General features: G+C 36.3%; 1 protein-coding gene across 1 annotated transcript in view; it reads right to left on the reverse strand.

Annotated features, from left to right (window-relative positions):
• The window catches only part of SORBS2 (sorbin and SH3 domain containing 2), a 137346-nt gene that overhangs the window by 37513 nt on the left and 74029 nt on the right, over nt 1–25804 (reverse strand). The window contains 7 exon segments of the mRNA XM_019614819.2: nt 4054–4168; nt 6055–6241; nt 7480–7524; nt 8569–8635; nt 13060–13139; nt 13142–13225; nt 15530–15674. Coding sequence (XP_019470364.1) covers nt 4054–4168; nt 6055–6241; nt 7480–7524; nt 8569–8635; nt 13060–13139; nt 13142–13225; nt 15530–15674 — 723 coding nt within the window.

Genomic DNA, 25804 nt, shown 5'->3' on the forward strand with positions numbered 1-25804 from the left:
CGCAGAGGGCAGCAAACAAAAGAGAAGAGCTTTAGAGTTCATAACTCCACTACTGCTTGCCAGCTGCAGGAAGACGCTGCATTCCCTGTGCTACCACAATCAATATTCTCAGGCAATTGATTTCAATTGGCTTCAAGTCAGTTTTGCTGAAGGACTGCTTTCTATTATCTATCCCCCTGACAGAATTGAAATGAACAAATCATTTTAACTTACACTGATTTTGGCTAGAGCTTAGAAAGTAACTCCCAATCTGCTGGAACAGAGGGCAAAAGCAGTAAGAATTCTTTTTTTATGACTTGTCAGTCAAACCAAGTCATGCTTCTATACTCTAACCTAGAATTCAATAGAAAATTCTGTGTACTGAACATACATGTTAAAAAAAATAAAAAATCTAGAATTGAAATGGAACTCCACAGTTTTAACTGAATAGCACAAATATATCTCTGTGCTTTGAGAGGACACTGATGAAAGTAAATGCATTTATTGCCAATTTTACAGCCTTTATAGTCCTTCTTTCTTACTCGCTTCACTGAAGAAAAAAAATAGACAAATAGTGGTGTGAAGGTGTTATTTGATAAATATAAGGCTGAAACTAGTAAAGAATAAATACTTAACTTCATATTTGTATGAGTAAGATTAAATTATTATGCTACAATTAACTCACTCACTGAAAGAAAATACACATTTTAGGAAACAAATCTATGGTTTGGATACTATTAATGAAAACAAGAAGCATTTTATTGAATCACAGACATTAGAGATAGAAACAGACATCAGAACTTATGTACCACCTTACCAGTACTGTGTTATTAGCAGAAATAGTAATGTTTTATGGGAGAAAAAGGAACTGCCATTGCATTCAACAGGCTACGGTAATCTTTAAAATAAAAGAACTTGTTTTTTTTTTAGTCTAATAGGGTTGAAATTTTTATTTTCTACACCATAAGCCCCTTATTTATGTAGATGTTTTAAGCTCTAACGTTCAATTTAATAAAGAAAAACATCAATTTCCTGATTAACAACAGCAGGCTGCAATGTGATACTACAGCTTGAAATTAGTCATCTTTTCATGTCCATAGCAAAGATAACCATCACTCTCTAACAGATCTATTCATTTAATGTTTATTACTAGGCCATTTATTTTAGACTTATTATTTTTCATGTTCTATTCTTCTGGATGAATACTCGGTGAATTATACTTACCATTAAATATTAGTCTTATACAGAATCTCACTTTATTATATTATTCCATCCCACATTAATCACAGCTGTAATATCTACACAGTAATTGGAAACCTAGTCTTTCACCGTAATCTGCCCTATATAAAAGATAGTTATACATATTGCTTTATTTATTGCAGAGCAGTTCACATCGTAGTTGCAATGCAGATATGGAAATTATTGAATTTCAGCAAAAATTTTTAAGAGTAAGATTTGGAATGTTGAAGTATCTCCCTTTGAGGGTTTTTTTGTTTGTTTGTTTGTTTTTTGTAATTATTTTGGTAAAACTGATAGGGCAAGAGTTTTTAATTCAGATGTTACAAATGTCCAAGTGCAACTATATCTATCTTTATCTTCCCTATTTTGTGTAATATTTTAATACAATAGGAATAATTTCTTTGATATTAAAAATCAAAATGCTTCGAGACGATGAAAATGAAAGACCTAACTCATGCAGTACTAACACGGATGAGGATTTGGAATGTTCATCTGAATCTGGAACTAATACAATATTCTCAGATGTCAGCTTTTCCTAGCACAGAAAAATCTTTTGGCCTACTTTGCTGATCATCTTTTCACGAGTCAGGAGTTGTATTTCCCATATCTGATTTAAGGAACATGAGAAAAATAAATGCTTCAATGAAATCATTTCCAGAGCAGTGATAGCTTGCTCTACTTCAAGTGTTTTTTAAAAATCAGTTAATAGCTATACTACTGTCAGCATTACTTTCCAGTCTTGTATTCTGCAGTAACTCCCATTTTCCAGTCTTTTACAACTCCGAATCACACATAAACAAAGAATCTCTCAGTTCTGTCCATGAATATTATTCCCTCAATTTTTTAGCTTTATTCTACAAAGAGACATTTCCTTAAATTCACATTAGCTACTAAGCTTCAGATGGCAGAAGTCTGATTTTTCTCGGCTGAAGCAACTAAGCAAGGCTTTTCTGCATGAAAATATTACAAGCTTTAAATACTTTAAAGCTCAAAATTCAACCTCTTGATTGAGAGCACCAAAAATGCACCAAGTTTAAAAAAAAAAAAAAGCAACAGAAACAGTCAGCAAAGCTTGCTTTTGTGTCATTTCATTACTTCCTCAAAACTGAAAAACTGTATTTATGATTGCATTGATCAGCACTGCATTTCTTACATGAACAATTTTTTTCTTTGCTACATTGGCAGAAAATATGATTTACTATAAAGGTACAACCATTCTTGAATCATTCTGAAATATTCTTATTTTAAACTTTAACTTGCTAATATTCTTTGGCATTGGAAAAGTGCAGGTGACCTCTGCGTACAGTGCTACTTGAGTGTAACTTAACAATAAATTCTAAATTCCATGTAATTAGTTTGATTAATTAGCAGCCCACATAGAAATGCCAACAACAACTACAAAAAAAATGCACTGTTTCTGCAAGAGCTGAATTTCACAGAAACACACCTAATTCCTAGCTAAAAGTTATATTTCTACAAAAAACATGAGGGAAAGGTTCTTAGTACAGGATGTGTTTCACACTGTTGAAGTATTACATATTCTGGAATTAAATTATTTGAATAATTTACATTATATTAGAGAATTATATTAGAGAAACAAATCCTATGAACAAGCATGTAATGCAACCATGTACAAGCAAATAATAACCCAGTATCAATTATTTAAGATCTTTGGAAAATGGATCCCCTCAGCTGTTCCAATCTCGAGGTAAAAGCCCACAAACAAAATACTGCAATTGTTACATGTCTATTTTCCTAAAATAATGAAGTATTGAGATAACACAAAAGGAAATTAGACTGACTGGGCAAATGCGTCATTTTGCATACATCAATCTTAGCTTTATCAGACATGCTTATAAATAATCCCACAACTTCAATAATTATTCAGAAAGGAATAAGGACTTCAAATTACATGTTCACAGACATTCAGTACTCACGAGTAATTGAGACTGGGAAGACCCTTCAGAGGTCACCCAGTCCAACCTCCTGCTGAAAGCAGGTCTAACCAGATCAGGTTACTCAGAACTCTATTTGGGTGATTCTTGAAATCCTCCAGAAACTGAGGTTCCACAGCCTGTCTGGGCTATCTTTACCAGTATTTGACTAGAATCTGCTTAGGCATAACCTCAGCCACACCTTGAAAATGCAAATAATTTATTTTTATGCATTAGTTAACTAGAAAACATATAGAACCACAGAACCATAGAATTGTTTGAGTTTGAAGACTCCTCTAATGGTCCTACTCTCCTGCAATGAACAGGAACACGTACAGCTAGATCAGGATGCTCAGAGCCCTGTCCAGCGTGACCCTGAATGTCTCTAGGGATGTTGGCATCCACCACCTCTCTGGGCAACCTGTTCCAGTGCCTCACCATCCTTATTGTAAATAACTTTTTCCTTACATCCAATATAAATCTCCCCCATTTTAGTTTGAAACTATTTACCCTTGTGCTATCACAGAGCCTGCAGAAGAGTCTGTCCCCAGATGTGTTGTTATTACGTCTGAAAATGAGAGCTGGGTATGTATGCCAGCCAATTAGAAAAAGCAGCTTGCATTAATTCACAGTTCTACTTGTCATCTGTTACATTTGCACAGTGGTCCTTTGAGTTCTTGGAAATACCAGATTTTAAGTTTAGCAAATAAAGCAAACATATTTTCAGAAAAAGCAACCATCAGGAAACAGCAATGAGAAATTGCTGTAAAAATATATTTGAAAAAGACTTTTGATGTTAATCTGAGCAGTTATAAGCAGTAATAAATAATAGAAAGATGACATTACGCCAAACTTCTTACTATGTATCACTATTTATCACTGTTTCATTTATGACTCTTACCGGCCTTTCGTGTTCAAGGATTGATGACTTTCCTGGCTCATACTCAAAAATGCTTCTTGGTTCTGAGCGGAACTTGCGAGTATCTACTTTCCTGTCAGGGGGATCCCAGTCATTTCTAAATAACAAATAAGAGCAGTTCAGTTTATTGACCATCAACCCCTTCTGCTTTACAGCTCCATGCAATGGGAGATGCACACAAAACCAAGAGAGTTTCAGCACAGTTTCACTTTCCAGCTTTCAGCTCTGAAATGTCTGAACTAGCACCCCATCTTCACTTGCTTACAGCAGGTATATATATGACAGTAGAAAAAGCACTAGTTATGTCCAGCCTATGGGATTGTTCATTCTTTTGTTTTAAATGGTAGAACAACTTGAAAACTATTCTGAAATACTGTGACAAAATACCACAGTATGCCTTCTCAAATTGCAAATATACTATATGCTTATGTAGAACTCATTATTTGCTACACTATAATGTACATAATGGTAGATATTTTTATCATTGCACAATATGACAGTCCATATTGAAAAGTAACATAATTTTCTGAGAAAAAAATAAAATTTTACCCTTACTATTACTATTCTGTTGTTTTTTTGTTTTTTGGTTTTTTTTTCCAGTCATTTATCATGTTGTTTTAATATCTACTTGCACATTTTGGGGAGATATTTAGGTAGTTCCTATCGCAATCAGAGTTATCTTCTAGTGGCATTTTTGTAGTTACTACTCATATTGCATTTGGAATAATTTTTGCTCTGGGGCAAATGATCCATTTGTAGCTCTCAGAAGGGAGGAAGGAAAAAGGAAATCCCATATGTATGCCTGCACTTACAATAAGAAATCATATGCCCTGATTAAATTCTGCCAAGCTTTCTGCTGTGACTTAGCTTGATGTGATCTGACCTAATAAGGCACATCACATGCCTTAAAAAAGTGCGTGGGGTAGCTTTTGTTTACAGTGCAATTTCTGGAAAACAGATCATCTGCTTATAAATACCCTACCTTTCAAGGGTAGTAGTTCCATATGGCTCTTTACCATGCATGTTCTCTGAGGAAAAACTACAGTTCCAGAACAGAAAACATTGTCTTTTTCAAGAACAGGAAAATGGAAATCAAGTTGCATTATATTTCAAGTCACTTTGAAGAAAAAGGATGCCACTGAAATTCTGGTTCACATTCAATTTGCTTTCATTTACAATGTCTAGCCTTTAATCCCTTATGGGCTGTATTTTTGAGCCCAACTCTTATTGGGAAACATAACACGGCTCCCAGTTATAAAACCGTAATACATTTAGGTCTAAGCCTCTTATGTGAAATTATAAATGCTCATACTTTATAGGCAATTAAAGAAACTCCCAGTGGCAGGAAAATATTGATGAGCTATAGTTGTCAGCAGCAGGCAAACCATAACTAACGTGTTTGGCATCCTTTGGCCTCGAGACCTTAGATTTCCAATGCCTGTCTTATCATGTAGGAGATTTTGAAAGGAGCTGAACATTCAAATTAAGTGCTGAAGCAGTTATTTTCAAGCTTGACAAAAGGAATTGTAACAGGCTTCAGCTTCTGTGACCAAGGCATTTGGCCTAGCGCAGGATGATGACTCACAGAACCTCAGAGATCAAGGCTAAGCAGATGTACATTTTAGTGTTTTGCTAACAAAAACCTGTGCTTCTGTATGACTTGCTAGCAAGATTCAATCCCCTTGGTCTTTGGGCGGCAGATCATCACCAACCCTTACCCTCTGCCCTTGGAAACCTGTCTTCAACAACAGGAGGAGTCAAGATCAAGAAAATCACTCAGCAATATGATTTTCATATGTTGGATTACCTTTTGAATTGCCACTACCTGCCAATTTTACAAAAAGCTATAACCCACAGCCTTAATTTTTAGCCCTTACTGTCATGTCATGTTCTGTATCTGCTATTTTTTCCTTCACCGGTATCTGGAAATTGGATTATTGTGTGCACATACCAAGAAGAGTTTTTGAAAACACAGTAACTTACTTTTCTGGTATAGACCTTTCCCGCAGACGATGCGGTGGTACTGGGGGTGGCACATGTGGGGGTGGTAAAGGAGATGAGACCTTAAAGGCATCGGAGCTGCTGTCAGAAGCGCTTTTAGACAACGGTCTGTATGTCTGTGTCTTTGCAGCTGGGTGTGCCTGAGCAGAGAAGGATGGACTGTAGCCACCTAATATAAAGCAAAAACAGAAATAGTCCCAATGTGAGAAATGATTTCAATAAAATAAAGCATGGAATGCTATAAGAATCCACAGTTTATAAAGCTGCAAAGTTGTGAAAATGTGCAAACATTTTTACAATATATATATGCATTTTTTAATTTTAAAAGTACATAGCTAGGTACTAAGTAGTCCATGGTAATGCTTTTCAAATATTTGTATATAAAACTACAATCACACAGGAGAACTGAAGTAAAGTTGAAAGAAATTAATGATTATTTGTTTTTGACGGGGAGGGAGAAGTTAATGGCTGTATGTATCAGGGCTGTTAATGACAACCTGTTATTAACCCCAGGGCTCATCCCCACTCTTGTCTTTGTACGTCCAGATTGAGGAGGAGAGGTAGGAAATGGACAATCATTACACAGTCTGAATAATTACTGTTAGTTTGGGACAACCATACAATCAAGTATCTTGGATAGGATCATAAGTGTATAAACAGATTTTGAACAACTTACACACACAAATATTACAATACAATTACAAATATCTCCATATTACACAAAAAGGCTGTGTGAGAGCAGACTGAATGCAACACAAACACAGAAATGAAAGAACTATGAATAGCATTTTTCGACAAGGCACTATGGTTTTCTGCAGATAGTGTATTCACACTTCCATTTCTGATTATAATTAAGTAATTTTACCACATAGCTATCATCTTCCGAAAGACCCGGGAATTATATATCTATTATATGTATATGTCTTTCTTGTGGTTAAACACCACCACCACCAGTGCCTATAGTAAAAATGAATGTAGTCAGAAAAGAGAAGCATCTTTATTAGGCACTCAGGGTATATTTTAAGACTTTTTGTCTTCCTATATATGTAATTAGTATTTGTACTTTCACACAGTAGGTCTCTCCTCATTTTGATTAGGAAAGACTGTGTTGCTTACACTCACAAGTGAAAATAAATGCAGTGTAATCAGAAACTACAGTATTACAATGTATCCCATCTGCAGTAATACAGGCCCACAGCTGTAATACATCAGCAAGAATGAAAGCAAAATTAAACTTAGTTTCATTTGGGAAAAAAGGCCTGAAAAAAACACCACCTGAGACCAAGCATGACGATAAAAAGATGATAAAAAGTGTTCATTAAAAAAGCAAGCACAAATAGTTAATTACTCCTGTTACTTGCTGACATTAACAAAAGAGCTGTTTTGAAGTGAGGAAATAACTCCTACCAGTACTGTATGAATATGCAGTATTATACATGTCTGTGTCGTCATCTACAAAAAGAAATATACATGTTACAGTAATGCAGTATGTGCTAGTTTATCACACACAGCTTTCTTTTTGGAAATACAAACAGGCAATCAAGTGCTGTATTTCTTTTCCTCATCTCACGTGGGTGTTTTCTGAATTCTCTCTTTTCCCATTACACTTACCATAAAATATTTTTGCCATTTTATTAGCAAAATGTACCCTCTTGTCATGACACCTGTATTGTACACTACTGGCTAGCCCCAAACGTTAAGTTACAGCTGTTTATCTGCTCTTCTCCCATCTCTACTTCTACTAAGAACTTTGCTCTCCTCTTATTAGATACTACTAAATCCTCCTATCACGAAAATCAAACTCAAATATTAACCACGTGACTGGTGTTCAGGACAGATCTAAAAAGCCATAATTGTCTTGCTTACATTTCTTATTCTCCCACTAACAATCTGTTTGACCATGCTAAATACAAGCCCTCCCTCAGGAGAATAAGGTCTCTTCCCTTTATGAGAGAAAATGAGCATGACTGTAGTTTATGCTATACCTTGGTGACAATCATGATAAAAGAACTCTAAAGCTATAAACATCACCAAAGCTCTGTTTCAGCAAAACAAATAACACATTATATGGAAAAAATGCAATTCAAACAGAAAACGTATCCTCAAAACAGCCTCCATTGTTCTAACATGCAAACTGTCCAAAAATTAGGTGGTATGGCAAGGGACTTCCAGTGGCTAATCTCTCATCCCTCACACCAGAGATGAGGATTGCTTCACTGAGTTCCATGATGACACAGAATCACACTGGTTCAATGCTTACTTTGCTCACTTTAATTTTTTTTATTTTTAGTAAAACAAAATAAACCCAATATAAGTAGACAGCTTCTAGCTGTCTCTCTGCATCAAAATCTACCATCCAGTTCAGCCTTTTAATTTGATTCATTGTCTCACACTTGGTGAACATTTGCATTTTCATATGGCAGCTAATCAAAATGCAGAAAAGTGTACTTTATAATACCACTGACAAGTACACAGCCAAGACAACAGCATACTTACCAGGCTTATGTACCATATGGATTTGCTTGAACATTGTCTTGTACCAATCCTTTGGCCTGTCAACTGTCTAAATAAAATATAGTTTTAAACAATTAACAAGGAATTAAAAATAACAAAGAAATAAAAGTATCTATGTGGACAGATTAGACATTTAATGTTATTCCGGACATAGATTTAGGTTTATCATTCTTTGTCCCCTATTCAGTATAATCATTTTCATCTACTTCAAGTGGTGTATTTATCCATCTTATCTAGGAATCCCTGTAACAAATTCTGGAAGGCATTTAAGACTGACTCAGTTTGGGACTTTAATCTTGGAGAATACAATGCTTAGGAATACTGGAAGTGGTGCCAGATCAAGAGTTATCTTCTTAGAGCCCTATATTTGACAAAGATGAATGCTGGGTACTACACAGAAAATACAAACAACTTGCCAATTACCAATTTGTAAGAAGAGTTTCTTTTGAACTCCTAGCTATTTTCAACATATATTATCTTCAAAACATATTTATTAAATAGTGCATATCTACTTTGGAATTCTACTGAGAAAAGAATTAAGGCAAGAATTATGATTGGTAAACAAACAGCATTTATGCAGTTTTTAATTTCCCTTTGCATGCAACTTATTCTATTACTTATTCTACAACTATTTCAAGAAGCGATAAGGAAGTGAACACAGTATACCTTTTAATATCACTCACTAAATTGCACTTGTATTTATTACAGAAAACTACAGTCTCATATTTTCTAGTCTCTCCTGATGCTAACTTTTGCTTGTGTTTGTACTTACTTTATCCCTTACTCTTTTGTATTTCCTATTTTTGTCTTAACTTGCTTTGAGACACTGTTTCAGAAAAGGAAGTAACAAAAAAGGGGAACACTTTTTTTAGTATTATTCTCTTTGATCATGAATCTTTGCATGCTTCATAGTGATCAGAAAAGCAGAATGTTTAATGAATGTAATGAATCACACTTTTGCCTTAAATGCTTTATAAAATTACTGTACATAATTAAACAGTTAACTTTGGTGAACTATGCAGAAAAGAATCACCTGTTTAAAGAATTAACATCAGTTCTCATGAAATTGCTACTAGATGATACTCCTCATTAGTACAATTCCACAGTGATCCAATGCTGCCACAACTGCCTCTGTGCATTGGGCCAAGAAGGTTTTTCAAAAGAGCTTGAATCAGTGGCAGGGGAACAGATAGGAAACAATGCAAAAGTACTACTACTGTGACCCTGCTGTTTGTCAAGAGACAAAGATAAATCAATATCTCTTTGCCAGGCCCTCCTAATCTGTCGGGTGCTCCACACATTCACAGGAGGTTCCACACAGAGAGTAGGTGTGGAGAAGCTGCCATGTAATCACAGAAGCAGCTCTTCCAGTATCTTTTTGCATGTTTGATCTTTTCAATCCCATCACCCCCACCCCATCCCAGCACCAGCATCAGCCAATGATTTGGCTTTATGTTGTTTATGCTTATGCCAGATAGGACTAGTTGAGGAATAGAATAAATTAATTTTAAATTACACAATCTCACTTTGTATTCTCTAATTCCCCATGCCAACGTTTGTTTGAGGAATTAGCAGTATTCACAGCCACCGAGTCATTCAGATGCTGTCTTGCTTTGCATACATTACAGTTGTTGCAATTAAAGGTTGGAAACGTTATCACCACGTGTGAGTGAACAATCAGCCAAATAGCATGAGGAGAACCTAAGAGGTGTCTGCAATTGGTACCCAGAAGACTCCATAATCACTTCAGTATTCAAATAATCAATCAGGAAGTATATGATTAAAGGAAGCATTTATGACCTTCAGTGGACCTTCTGAGTGAGGCACTTCTTTTTCCTAGCTGAAATGCTACATCACTAAGTACAGACAAAATATGTGATTGGACTTCATTTTTTTCATTCTATTCAATAGAGGTCTTCTCAGCGTACGGATTAATTTTGGTACAAATGAAGCAATTATTTTTGGATAGTCTCTAACAGTGCAGTCAAATTGCTTTCCAAGCTTTTTTCCCCCCTTTTCTTCCCCTTTCCTAGATCCTGTCAGTGGTAAAGTCTAGAGCTGCCATTTGACTGAAAGCTTTTTTGCCCTCTTTCCCAAAGACTTCATTTTTAATGCCTTGGAATATCATCACCTTTGGGGCAAAGCTTGGCACAGTGGCAGAACTTAAGCTGAGTTTTCAGGCTTCAGGTTTTTTGCACTCGCTGGAGCTGACAGGAGCTACAGTACTGCAGAGGTGCAGTAGTGCTACCATGGGATGGGAGAGCTGTACAGCAGCCCTTCCCTTTTCAGAACCCTAGGACCAAGGGTTTGCAGGAATATAAAGTGAAGAGAACATCTCTACTTTCCTTTGCTAAGCAGCTGTCACTAACAATCTTCCAAGAGGAAAGACAGACTTGTAGGAGACCAGCACAATGAAATCTGGAATACAGATACTCCAAGATTCTTATTTACAAGCTTCTTTTTTGCTTCTAACAGTAGCATAGTATTTGGGAAAACAATACAGATGTTATCTATCACCTCTGAATCTCCATTTACTGCGTTTTACATAGAATATGGCTGTTTTCATACAGATGGAAAAATGAGAAACACTGTGCAACCATAAGCTCAGTGAATTTGAAACCTTTTTTTCCTTCTGATGGTGTAAGTCTGAACCTTCTGGGAGAAGATTCCTGTTTGGATTGACCACTGACATTGGAGAGAAAACGGGCGCTACACACTACCTTCTGCTCCTGGGAAGTGCAGTTACAGCGCTTTTGCATGTTTCTGCACAGTGCTGCACTTCTGTGAGATGTCAAAGTGCAGCATATTTGAGTCTTTTGCTGACAACTCTATCGCCTTTGTTCTCACATGACTGGAGTACACTGGGTTCAGATATATCCGTATACATTTAAAATGTAGTCTCAAATCAATATGCTGAAAACTCCCTCACTTCCAGCTAAGTCTTAAAGAAGCAGAGTAAAGAGCCAAAGTGGCACACGAGGCAGACACACTCACACAAGCTGGCATAATCTTTTAACTCACATCTCATCATCAGAATTTGCTCTATAATTCAAAGCTTAAAAAGACACAAGATATTTTTAAATTGAAACAACCAAAAATGAAGAGCAAATCCAGTTGAGAAATGCCATAATTCAAATCACATTATATTTTCAGGAGAGTATCTCAGAGAAGCAGACCAATCTGAAAGTTAAATATAGGATGGCAGATTTCCAACTCTGTTAAGCATACTTGAGGGGGATTTCTGTTATACCCTTATATAACTAATATTCACGCTATTAGACCGATCTGCTATTAAAAAAAAAAAAAGGACAAAAATAATAACTTTCTCCCGTGCACAACAAAGGGACATTTTTAGATAAAGAAGGGGTAGGAACCTAGAACATTAATGCAAAGAAATTGATTCATTTTTAAAAGCTTGACTGTATTCCTTTCTATGTCAAAAATAAAGAAATGCCAGAGTTTTCCCCCATTCTTAACAAAATTGTCCCCATCTTACCACTCATTCTGAATTTCTCTTATTGCTTTTTTCCATCAGTTCCTGCTCTTCCCCCTAATTTTTCAATCCACTGAAGCAATTCCTGGCGATTATAACACAGCCCCATAAGTCAGCACTGGCAGAGAGGATACATCCAACAGCTGCTATAACCTTGCACCTCACAAAGACTTCACCTGCAAGGGCTCTGCTGCTTTCATCCTGGCTCCCACTCTTCTTACTCTCTCTCCGTCTAGCACAGCACTGCTTCCAGCAGGGAAGGCCAGTAAGCACTTCCTCCACAGAGCCAGCACAGCTGCCACTGTGCTCTCTGGACCAGCCAGAAGAGGCTGCCCTGACAGCAGAGTGGAAAGAATGCTTCAGCAGAGGGAAAACAAACCTTCTCAGTCTGACATCCTGGGCCACTCTAGCCAGGGACTAGTGGCAGATGATAGGAACTGGGCTAGTCTCAATGAAGGGCTTTCTACACTATTCGCCTACATGTCATCCAGGAGCATAGAGATCATGTTTTGCATATCTGCAAAAATACTACTTTCTTAGATTACTGACTGAATGAAACTACATTGCACTGATCAAGTAAGAGCCACTACTCCCCAGAATGCAGGAGTGTGAGATTTATATGTGTATACATACAGAGATACACATGTATACTTGTACACATGCATAAATACAGTACGTATACATTTTGTTTTAGGAATAACAAAGCAAATACAATTATTTCACATCTCCAGAAGGGAAGGAATACAAGAGAAGAGAGACAAAATTTTGATTAGTTCTAATTAAACCAGAAACATCAAGTTGCCCAATTACGTTCCCATCAGCATTCTCTTTTTCTGTCAACACACAATATTATATTCATGAGCTGCCTGATTGCGCACACAGTATTCCACATTATATAAGAGTAGAAGAATGTGAAAAACCCATTACCAACAATCAATTCATTGTATGAGTTCATACGCAGATTCCCCAGAATTTCCTACCGTTCTAATTGCTGTAGGGATTCCAGATTCATCCACTGGGCCAATTCCTGCATAATGTGGAGCTTTAATGACTGTAATTTTTTTTCTTCCTCTAAGGATTTACAGATTGGTATTGTACTGGTGGTGCTGCTGCTGCCAACATGTTGCGAGTATGTCTCTGTGGACTCTGTAAAGATAACATGAGAGAAGGCAATTACGCTGTCCAATTTCACCGTGGTTTGCAAAAATGCAAAAATGGATAATAATTTTGAGAAACATATTCATATGTAGCACTTCATAAAGTGATCACCTGAGCTGGGACTGAACCATAATCTTATTTATGGCTATCTAGCTCAGATCTTGGTAGATTAGATTGCAGTCACTTTTTTTGCTGCAACTTGCTTGGGAAAAGAAAAAAAAAAAATACGAAAAAACCCACAAACCCAGCAAAATATACTGAGAAATAATAGGAGTAAAACCTTGTTGCTGTAAAACAAAATTGCACCTTATCTATCCATCCTTTGAAATAATGAGAGAATTTCAAAACTTCCCCTTCACAAAATTTAGCAGAATATATAATAATATATATATAGAAAATTACCATTAGGTCAGCACAGCAACAGATTTCAATCAGATCTCCAGAACAATCTTTGTGATGTGTTTAGAAACAAAGATTAAAAAAAAAAACAAAACAAAACAGAGCAAATTTCTGTGTGCAATTTTCACCCCTTCAGGTTACTCTGGTCTGTATAAATATCACTTTACATCATCCAGAGAATTGGCACTCAGCAACTCATCACTCAGAGCAACCTGATGATGCACTCATTTTCAGTGAATCTGCAGACTGCTGTGGTTCACAGTAATTGGCAATATGCCTAGCTCTCTCCCCTAAACCTTCCTTTAAAATTAAGGAAACTAATGTGTCACTATTACCATCTCTTTATAAAATCCAGAGAGAGTAATTCATTTAACAAAAAACAAACAAACAAACAAAAAACTACCCATCTTTCTGCTGGGATGCACCACAAGGCAATTGTTGCTGCGTGTAGGAAGAAGAGCCCTGCTCCTTCAGGCAGTATGTTTCAGTAAATCAGAGAGCTGCTATGACAAAGCAAGTTTTTTTTGTACTGTGCAAGCACAGGTACAGTGCCTGAAAGACATGTCTACTGCAGCATAAATGAATGGAAGGAATAAAAATAAACATTCTGACACTACTGGTGAAGATTATGATTTAACATGATTATTCTCAAGCAAAATATTTGAATTGTAACATAAATCAGTGAAAGAAGCTCTGGTGACTGAAAGTCCTAATTTTAATTTGAATGTTTTGCCCATTGCTACTGCGGAGATTTGGCATGACTGTTTCAGCTGTTTATTCAAGTCTGAAGTCCTGCAAATAATCCAGTGCTACACATATATGGCGAGGGGCAACTCTACGTGGCACATGTCTAAATATTTGGGCCTTTTTCCCAAAATGCATGATGTTAAATTTAGAAAACATTTGGTATTTGATCCCTCATTCTTTGTAGATGGCCTCAAACTAAGGCCATCAGTGGGATTTTACATGAGCAAGGAAAATGAAATCAGAGTGTTACTGTGGAAAACAGAACTTAAGCATCATACAAGAGTAAAAATCATGGGAAAACACATTCCTGATATATCCAAAACAATACTGATATATCTTAAGTTCAACAAACTGGAAGCAATCAAAGAATGTAGCACTTGAGTACATGGAAAAACTCATGTATGCAGTTTTAAGACCTGGATAGCAGCATTTTTCTCTAAGCTGTGAGTCTCAGTGCCAGAACTGCCACCTAATTTCTCTGCCTGCACAACAAAAAAAGTAAACTCCTGGATCATAATCAGATTGTTTTACACGTATACTCTTATCTGAATCTGCAAACTCTGGCAGAAAAAGAAGCAGTAAATGATCGTACTGGCAAAACTAGATTATATTGGCAAAGCTCCTTTGTGAGGCTAATCATGCAAGCATTTAAGGAAAAAAAACAACACCACAACAATGACCTACAAAAATACATAAGTAAATTATAAATTGAGATGACTTGAGGTGTTTAAAAGCTCAGGGCCACCCCTTTGTTGGCAGTATTTCAACTGAAGCTTGCAGAGGTTGTGGGAAGAAGCAATGCACAAAACTGGTCTTTAGCTTCTTAAAGAGAGCAAAGGAAACAGGCTCTGCAGGTTGAGCTGTTTCTATATATGCTCCCTTTTCCTCAGGAAAGCAAGTGGAAAAGTGGCAAGAGGTCACTCTCATAAACATAAGGATGAGTAATAAAACTTAAAAGTAACTCCAGTTCAGGAACTATTACATCTAACAGTAAATTCTATTATCTTTTGCATTTACCTCCTAAGGAGATGAATAGATAATATCTCCATTATAATGTGATGCCCTTTGCCATTGTTTGCAATTTTGGCCACATAAATTGGAATATGTTGTGTAGTGTATAAAGCAAATATTCTGTGCAAGGCTTACCCATCATCCTGCCATGCTGCATGATAACAAGGTTGGAATTGAGAGAAGCTGGTGGAGAGTAAGCGGAAGAAGGGGAAAAAGGCCTTTGAAAGTGACTCACTGGGCTGGCAGCAGTGCCAGAGTTCCCATTCACTGTGATCTGAGCCTGAGAGAGACAAAAAAAAAATCCCATTAAATGACACACAAAGCCCTCTGAATGCCATCCCAAACAAAAAGTAATGTAAGACTGTCATCCACGCAACAGTTACCACTTGTCAGGTATCATTATGGCATCTGCATTCTCTGTAATACAAAACACATCACCCGTGGAGCAGAATGCGTTCTTTTTGTACACCTTGTATATATACACACCTTGTACCTCCCCCCTTCGCTCCTTGTATGTGCAGCCTGTGAAGCATGATGATGATGGGAGGAGGCAGATGGGGCAGAGTCTAGGCAATAAAACTGAACTGTATAAACAAGATCTGACGTCGGTATAAAATGGAGATGGCAATAAAAATTCCTCTCATCACGTGATGACAAAGGCTGCCTGCCATAGGTCACTCACTCCAACAGACACAGAATCATAGAATCATAGAATTGCTCAGGTTGGAAAAGACCTTAAAGATCATCGAGTCCAACCATGACCTAACCATACTACCCTCATAATCCTCTGCTAAATCATGTCCCTCAGCACCACATCCAAATGGTTTTTAAACACATCCAGGGATGGTGACTCCACCACCTCCCTGGGGAGCCTATTCCAGTGCTTAACAACCCTTTCTGTAAAGAAGTTTTTCCTGATATCCAACCTAAACTTACTCTGGCACAACTTGAGGCCATAATGTTCCCATGATCCGCATGCACCACCCCTGTTGATATTAATGATACTTCCGAGCAGACTGAATGGAAAAGTCTCATTACAAGTAGCTAAATTGAGTGAGCCATAGCTTCTTTAAAAAATAGTTTGGAATCCCTGCACCTGGGCTGTAGTACTTCTACGGGGAGCATTGAAGGAATCAGACCAGAGATACCAAGAAAGCATATGGAGTGAAATAGGAGAGCAGTGAAAAGAGAGGGAAGCTTTCTATCACATCTCTTCAAGTAGATCTCTGTTTTAAATCTGAACAAAATCATGAGTGCTATAACCTCCTTAGTTAAATTAAACTGAGCAGAAGACCTAAAACAACATAAGCATTCCAAATGAGGCTCTTTGAATACTGCAAATGTAAAACAGGAGACTATTTGAAGCAGCAAAGCATAAGTAAATCCCGTATTAAAAGACACATTATCATTGCATTTAAAAATGAAATGGTTCATGACCTCTCGTATAGATGCTTGTTTTGGAGACTAGTAATTTGAATTTTTTAAACATCTCAGCTCCCAGTAGCTAGTTGAGTGAAACCAAATGAATTTCTGTAAAAGTATCATGAAAACATGATGTACAGAAGTAGCTGATGGACATCTGTCATAAGTGCAAATGTGGAATGTCCAAATATGATATTTCTGAATTTGGTTTTAGAGAGGATAGCAGCTCAAATAGTATAATTTCTTAGTTCTTAATGGCTTTCCCTTTAAAGAAAGTTTCCATTGTGGTCACTACTGAATTTATGTATCTGAAGCATCTTGCACTGCTGGGAAGATTAATTATAGGTCTGTTTTGAGAAGTTTCAAGTTGCTTTTGATACTGATGCTGTTTCTTTTTGGGGGATCAGCTATAAAACCTTTACGCCTGAGATCTCACTAGGGCCTCAAGAATAAACAAATCTCCTCAAATTGGATATGTTTTTGAAAGTGTGGCTCCAGCTTATGTGGTGGATGGCACACCACTATGCTGCTTTTATTGTTCTCAGTGGTTTTCATCTACACAGTGAATCAATGTCTTCTTTGAGAATGAAGATCATTCAAGTATCATTACAGGAACAAAGCTACTAGCAGCATGTTTGCATGTGCCACCTGCTTGTCTCTCATCTTCTCATTTCATAGATGCACAGCCATCTAGCCCTCCTCTACAGAGGAATGAAACAAAGATCTTTTGCAATGCAGAGGTCTGCCTTGCCAGTAGTTTAATCTCACTATGGGGCTCTTTGGATTGTTTAAGGATCGTTATCTTTTGGTGGGAGACTCATCCATTCTGTGTGAATTTAGTAGTGAAACATGTTCACTTGTCTAGTCATATCTAGAAGAGAAAGTGGTGGCCAAGGTAATAATAGATATCTCTACGGGAAACTATTCAAAAAAAGGAAAAAGAGAAGGATTGTTTACTTTGGCTTACAAGTAAAATACAAACATAGGGATTGTTTTTGATGCAGGTTAGAAGAAAATACAGATGTTCCAGGCTTTCCATAACTCATCCTATGGTGATTTTGCCTTATTAACATACACCCCTCTATATTGATCATGGTATCTTTCATTACAACAACTGGACAGCATGCAGATTAACATCATTGACTGTTCTTAAAATTTTAGGTTTCAAAGATGTGTCAACAATCACAGCATTTATATGCCTGATATTATTTTTTTAAACAGCAGTCACTGAACTGACTACAGGTCATTGACTCTATCTGCACGTTTGGGCTCAACTACATTCTAGAAAACATATATGAAATGTAAAAAATTATACACTCTGTTCTTTTTCAGAATTTTAAGTGCTACATTTAGACTGGAAAAGGATAGCATGCTGAAGTATTCCTACAAAGTTGAAATGCTGTTGTTACACAGTATAACTTTGGTCTCAGAACATTTCTCAGTTTTGTAGTCCAGCAACAAATTGCTCACTCTAAATGAAAACTCTGTTCTGACTCATTTTGGTCATGCAAATAATCTCAAAAGAAATAAAAAGTGATCTGGATTTGACCTAAATTCAACACATTTTTTCTACCCATATCTGAGTGTACTAAGGTACAGAATAGTGAACATATACAGAAATCGCAATTGTATGCTGCTATTTTCCTTGAGTTAGATAAGAGAAAAGTAACTGGACACTTGAAGGCTAGAAACTTATTTCTGAAGTTCACTCCTGTAAGAAACAGTATTTAAGAGAGGGAAAGGTCAGTTAAAGGAGAGAAAAACAGCTTCATGCAGTCAGTGGTCATGGCTGGGGGAAAAAATGTGTTAAGAATTGCCAACATTTACTACAAATTTACAGGGTATACTAATGAAATCTTTACCCTGCTATAAGCCAAAAAAATGGTGGCAGCCAACAGGCTACACCTCCACAAACCTGTAAGACACTACTTTAAACAAATCTCTCCAAAATTTACAGATCACTTACTTCCATTGCATTTGGAATGGATATTTATTGAATTTACTCTCATTTCTTGTAAGCAAAATGTTTGATGCACCTTGGATAAAAACATGGATGTGCAAGAACTTCATACCATTTTCCTATCTACTACCAAATCTGATATGCAAATTATTTGTTTAAACAACTGTTACAAGGCATACTTCAGACTGTGAACACAGAAAACAGAATACTTGTTTATGTAATGGGTTAACAGACAAGTTTGAATTCTTTTCCCCTTTGACAACCTGCGAACAAAATGGAGCAGGAAAAAAGGAAGGATAATTACATTGGAAGTGGCGGCAGTGTTGGTTAAGGTGGTGCCATCTGACACAGCAGACATCTGGCTCAAGGTTGGGGAAGGTGTTTCAGAGCAGTCAGTAGTATCATAGCTACAAGTCTGCAGCTCATCTAGAATGACTGTGGAGGACTCACTCATTGTGCGGGAGGAGCACTCACTCATGGCAGAATCTGTGCTTACAGAGGCTGTTTCGCTCTTGTGGATAGTATTTTCAGAAGCTAGGAACGGGCATTTATATGAAAATTGTGAAAGGGTTGGGGTTTTATAAAAGCGTGAAAAATCATCAAGCGTTGGCAAAGAATATGGTACTAGATGGGTGCCACTGTCTGGTGAGAAAGAGGCTCTGTTAACTGGTACCACAGGAGGAGGAAGAGGCAGTGGAGAAGCTTCTGTTGTTGTTTGTCTGTGTGTCTGTGTAGCATTTACCTCCATCACAGGGGCAGTTACTTTCTGGTTTCCAAGCTGAGATTTGAGGAAAAAAAATAAGAAAGAAACAGATTACCAAATGAATAACTTTTTTTCCCTTTGCCTCTTGTTGCGTGTAGGAGAATTACAAAAGGGTAAGTTTTTTCAGCAGCCCTAGGAAGTTCATATTCACATGGATTAGGAAATAGATCAACGACACTCTACGTTAAAGAACAAAAACATGAAGGAAATTAATGTATCAAATACTATTGGAAGCAATGCCAGAAACCATAGTGCATTGGGGATGAACATTCCATATATTGCATAATGTATTCCATAATTAATAACACTATTAAAAATAAATGAGGCTTTTGTTTATAAAAGGAAAAAGGCATCTGCAAGTCTGATCTCCATTAATGTTGCTCCTTTTTTTTTTGTCAAAATACAGGTATCATTTTGAAATTAATATTAAGGTGTAGATGGGTAGGACCACAAGCTAAAAAGAAGTGCTAGTATTGAATGTTCACATGACCTGTAAGATTGTCTATTTATTTATTTTTGCCTCTTTTGACTGAATACATCTTCTCCACTGCCTCACTGATAAAAATGTTTGGAAGACCTTAGAATTTCCAAGCACTCTGGAAGCACCCTGTCAGCCTACTGGATAAGGAGTAAATATAGTTGCTTTTTCAACATTAGAGAACTATAGGATTGTTAGGGTATTTGATATAAATTTGAGGAAGGATAAGGGTTGGGAACACAAGTACAGGACAGGGATGATTTAACACTGAAACAAAGCACACCTATCTGGCTTCAGCATCATTCCTTAGAAGAACTTGTGAATATCCTCATGAGAGTGCTTCTGAGAATTACCACATTACAAACTTTATATTCTGATATTTCATATCAGACACAGGCACAGTGTTTAAAACTGCCCTGAACCTAGCTTTTTGTATCTGTAACTTGTTTTTGAATTAAAGGTATGAGAAAAGCATGCTGGTACCCAATCTTTGGTAGTTGTACAATTTTTTCTATACTACGTATCAGCCACAAACTATCCATATCCAGTTTTGGAAATATGTCAAAATGCTGCCTACTTCAGCACAGAGCTGACAAGTTCTGGAATAGCTGCAGTGAAAGAACGTTTGGGATTTTGATTTATTTAAAACAGAGGGCACTGAGACGCCATATACAGCAATTACAACTTTAAAAAGCAACATTTACTCACAAATACCACATTATTACTGATAACATTAGTATTTTTTTTTCTGTGCTTGACATATGCAGATGTCTTTAATCATTAAAATGTTCTAAATCATCAGATTTGGCATTTTAATCCACAATCTGAAACTATCTTTTAAAGTCTTTATAGAAGACTTGGAATGTAATTCAGATTACGCTACTTATAAGAGGTCACTGGGGATCCAGTCCCGTAATTCTTGCTGAGATCAACTAAAAATTATAGAAATAATCTTACTGAGGTCAACAGGACCATTTCCTCTGAAAGAGCACTTCAAAAATGATTTTAAAGCACATCTAAGAGATACCCATCACTTCTTTCAAAGGTTCAGAAGAATTTGTTTGGCATTATTGGATCTATAAGGTACATAAAGATAGCCAGAACTTGCTGGCAAAATTAGAAGTTAAAACATTAAGAAACAAAAGCCTGCAGTTGAACACCTTAAAATTTAAACCTTATTCATACTAATGTTTGAAATCTACAGCATAAAAAATAAAAATAATTTTAAAAAATCCATACAGTAAGTCTGAAGGCTACATCTTATTTAGAAAAGTCAATTATTGAGTGGATAACTGTGAAAGGAAATACTGTTTTTAGAGATAACTATTTTGCCACTGGAAACTTCAAAAGAACAACAGAATACTATCAAATTATCGCAGAAAGCAATCACATACACATGCAAAACAGCTGCTTATACAGCAAAATTATCAGGGCTTAAGTTATCTGCATTTATGTACTCATATAAGAAACAGTAATTTCACCCTTAGACACATAAAGGGAAAATAGAAAGATGCTTCATTATGGATTTCATCATCCAAGTCACAGTTCAGTATCTCCAGCAAAAGACATGAATCAAGAAATAATGAGGCGAAGCCAGCATGAAACTGAAGTTCTTGACATAGATGTCCTCTCTGCATCCCGAGAGGAAAAAATGCATATCACTGAGCTAAAATATCTAAGTTGATCACTGAACTGCTGAAACAAAAAGCAACTGTACATAATCAATAAAGCTAGTAAACTTTCTGGCTTCAAACAGATGATTTAGCTGCATGCTTGAGAAAAGTAGGGATGGACAACACAAGGAAAGATATTCAGGGTGCATCCAGAGAGCAAGTGAAACTGAATTCTTAAAGAATTAAATTCATTGTTCTTGGCAAATTATAGCTAATTTATAGCTGAGATATGTTTTTAAATAGAATATAACATGGGTGGCAGGAATACAGCAATTCCAGATTTTGATTCCCAACATGAAGATTCTCAGCTTTGTAGAATAAAACTGAAATATTCTGACTGACTCCAGAATTCTGTCATAGATACAGTCATCACTTGATCTCTCTCAACATGGAGTGTTGGTAAACACTAAATAACATATATTTAGCTACTACTAAATCCATATTTCTCATCACTGTGAAGAATACGAGAAAGACAAGGCTGAATGCCTTTTAAAAAACAATCTTTTACTACCTGTTCCATCTTGTTTAGGTTTGTTATTTTTATAGCCCAAGAAATGGTAGAAGAAGTCAGGTGGATTACTGGCCGAACAATTCATTTTATCAATTAGAAAGATGAAAAATTAGACTACATAATTCACTTGGGCTATGGAGCAACATTTGAGAGATAAATATCAACACAGTCTTGAAGTCAATTGAAGGTCTCAAGCAGAGCTTTCAATTCAGAAACATTTACCTTCCATCAAATACTAGAATGTCAGGCCTGAAACTTTCAGTTTCCACCTGATTCACATAAAGTAGATGTCCCTATTATAAACTTCATCTGTCATTTTAATTCAAGATTTGTGGACTAGTGCAAGGTTACTAATGACACTAAAGCACTGGCCTTGCTTCAACAATCAAGACACAGATAGGGAGGATGAGTGAGTAAATTCATTTTGTTAATGCATAGCAGAGTTTAGTAATCAACATTCAAATTACACTCATACACTTATACAAATGGGTAAAAATACCTCTAAGATGATGTCAAAATCTTGAAACTGATGCTGCAAGTTACATTCATGTGTCCATTTTTACTAACTAATCCTCTTATTCTAAACTCAATGTGTGGAGGTGATTCAGCCCTTGTGCAAAACAGTTTTACAGAAGAGAAAAGGAAAATTATGTGCTTGTTTTTCTTTGCTTGCCATCTGTCCCTGAGACATTGAAACCTGTCTCCTCACCCTCAACAATACTCAGTACATCATCAAGAGCTACCAAACAGTATCTGTATTAGATAAAGCTTTTCAGTAAAAATAGTGAATTACAGGTTTATTTTCATAGATTCATTTATCTACAGCTATGGGGCTGGCCAAATAAACACTTTCATAAACATTTAGCCTTTACTTATCCATGACATTGGTGCTAAACTAAGACTTCAGTCATCTGTGGAATTCAAGAAAACAGAACAAATGTTTTGCATCTTCAGTTCTAGCAGTATCTAGAGCAAGATAGCACTCATGAACGTGGGCAGAAAATGAAGATTAAAAATACAAGGTGTTTATGTCAGAAGAAGCAGCTCAGAGTTTAAAATCTTCGCTTATTAGAAATGTGGATAATGAAACTTATGCTGTCTCATACTAACAAGCACTGATTTCTCTGTTGAAAGAGATTGGGATATTTCTCTCACATTTGCAGTACAGCACAAAGTGGCAGGATCTCACAAGGCTTTAAGTGATATTAAAAAAAAAAACAACAACAAAAACACAACCCACAATACGAGCAATTTCAATGCTTCTCTTTTCACACATGCTTTTAAGGGGTTTAACCCCTCTCTGAGTAGGAGTGTGTGTAAAATGTCACTTGGTGAGTCATACCACACTTCTGCTTGCTCCTGAAGTTCCAGTAGATGAAAGGAAATGCAAACAGAAGAACAGATATAACAAGAGAAATTAAAGAATAATGAAAGAATAATGAAAATGTCCATGAACTTGTTGAGCTGGCTGAATCTTTGTGTACTTTGGCACTATCATATAGATTTACACGTGCCACACACACATAGGTACCCCACACATGCATAGCATTTCTCCACTTCCATTGCAAGAACCCACTGGCTCCATGTTTGGATCCTGATATGGTATATAAACATACCAATGTTTAGAATTTATCTCAGTTTTGGACATCAAGGATGATGTCAGCTGAATTTTGCAGGCAAGCAAAGAATAAATGGATGCAGCTTGAAGTGCTATGTTCCTTGATGATCTCTGTGATCTGCTCAATTTTTTGTTATTTTATTCAAAAAATCCCAGTTGCCAAATTTCTGATTGTTTTTTCCCAGACACTGAGAATACAGGAAAATAAGTGTAGAATTGTCAAACAAGTCACAACTACTTTTGACATTTGTCAGCCTATTGTAAAACAAAAATAAGTTCTAAAATAAAAAGAATTGCAAATTGTATTTTGACTTCTAAAATTCTAATAAAAAAGCTAGAAGATAACTTATTTGTGATCATTTGGATCATTAGAGTTTGAGTATTACTTTGGATGTTAAAAAAGGCATTTTTCCTAATAAGCGTTAGCTGTTGTATTACCACTTTTGTTTGAGAGAAGCTGATTTATTTGAGAATATACAAAGCACCACATTGTTAACAGGACAAACAACTATTTTTAAGTGAAAAGAAAACATACAAATGCTCAAGTTACACTGGCTACACCCACATCAGTTCCACAGTATGATGGCTTCTCTCAATGCTTGTGTTTTCAAAGGCTTGCAAGCCTCTATAATAAGTCCTATAATTTTTGGGCCTATTCCAGCTACCATAAAAATATTGTGCTCAGCCTTGTTGTTTCTGACATGATTTCTTTATTGTGAGTCTTGAACAGAAAACACTTAATAGTGAACTGGCTCTTTTCAAGGACAAAGCAACTTGTTTTTCCTTAAGTACTCTAAATAATGCATATTTCAATAGAATAGTTTTGACAATAGTTTTATCTTTAATCTCAAGAAGGACAAATTTCACTGCAAGTCTTATGTGGTTCCAGTGGTTAATGGAATGGTTAATTCAAAAACAGCACTGCAGATTGTTGACCAATAATTTCACAGAGCTTTGCTCAGATCAAAATTCCCACTTCAACTTGAAGAAGAAAATTGACACATTACAAATTGTTCAACTATTCTATAGCTAACGCAGAAACTTTTGGCTTCCACAGTAAAGACCTGATTGAGCATGATGCTTTCAAAGAACAATTGACACAGTGCTGTCAATGGGCTTCAAGTTTGCATGATTGTGCCACATTACTTCAAAGTAGACACACTGATGTTGGCAAAACTTGACAAACACAAATATGCTGTGATGTGATCCTGGCTCAGACTAAGCTGTGAGGCAGATATGCTTAGATCTACAGCAATCCCTACCAACTATCTGAAGGGCTTTCAAACTCAGGCAACCTAGTACACTGGTAATTAACTTCTAAAAAAGAAAATTCTTAATGTGACTAAGTAGTGTAGAGAAGAAAGTTTATCCATAGATTTTTTTAATTTATTTTTTATTTTTTGCAAGTACATATTTCTATCGTATTATTCCTTCCAGGCCTACTTTACCTGATTAATTAACTTTCAGAATGGTAATAAACCCTGCTAACTCTACTAGTCCTAGAAAGCTTTTTCCATCCGATCTAACACCTAGCTATCTGCCCTCTGGACTACATGTCAATCTTTTAGTATAGCCTGTAGTTCCTCAGCAGCCTAGTATGACTCTTATCCACTGCAACCAACAATCATGAGAACTTATTTTTTAATCCTTGAACATGTTTTATTACTGTTCATCAAAAAATGCTAATATCCCTTCCCTTCCTAGTACTGCATCTGATCTAGCTACTCTAAGAGGACCATAACCAAGAAATAAGGAAAAGTGCTGTCTGTCAACTACTGCAGATTTGATTAAGATTTTTGAATATATATATTTTTTCCCCATTATGTACCAGGATTACTAGAGATGTTTTAAAAAATTGTGCCTTTAAGGTAACAAATAATAATAGACAAGAGCGACACAGGCTGCTTGCCATAATTTGTATCACTGGTGCATAGGAAAATACATTCACAAGAGAAATCTGGGCTCACTCCCAAAGGTGATTTAAA

The sequence above is a fragment of the Meleagris gallopavo genome, chromosome 4 (genome assembly GCF_000146605.3).
Source record: "Meleagris gallopavo isolate NT-WF06-2002-E0010 breed Aviagen turkey brand Nicholas breeding stock chromosome 4, Turkey_5.1, whole genome shotgun sequence".
In the NCBI taxonomy this organism is placed as follows: Eukaryota; Metazoa; Chordata; class Aves; order Galliformes; family Phasianidae; genus Meleagris; species Meleagris gallopavo.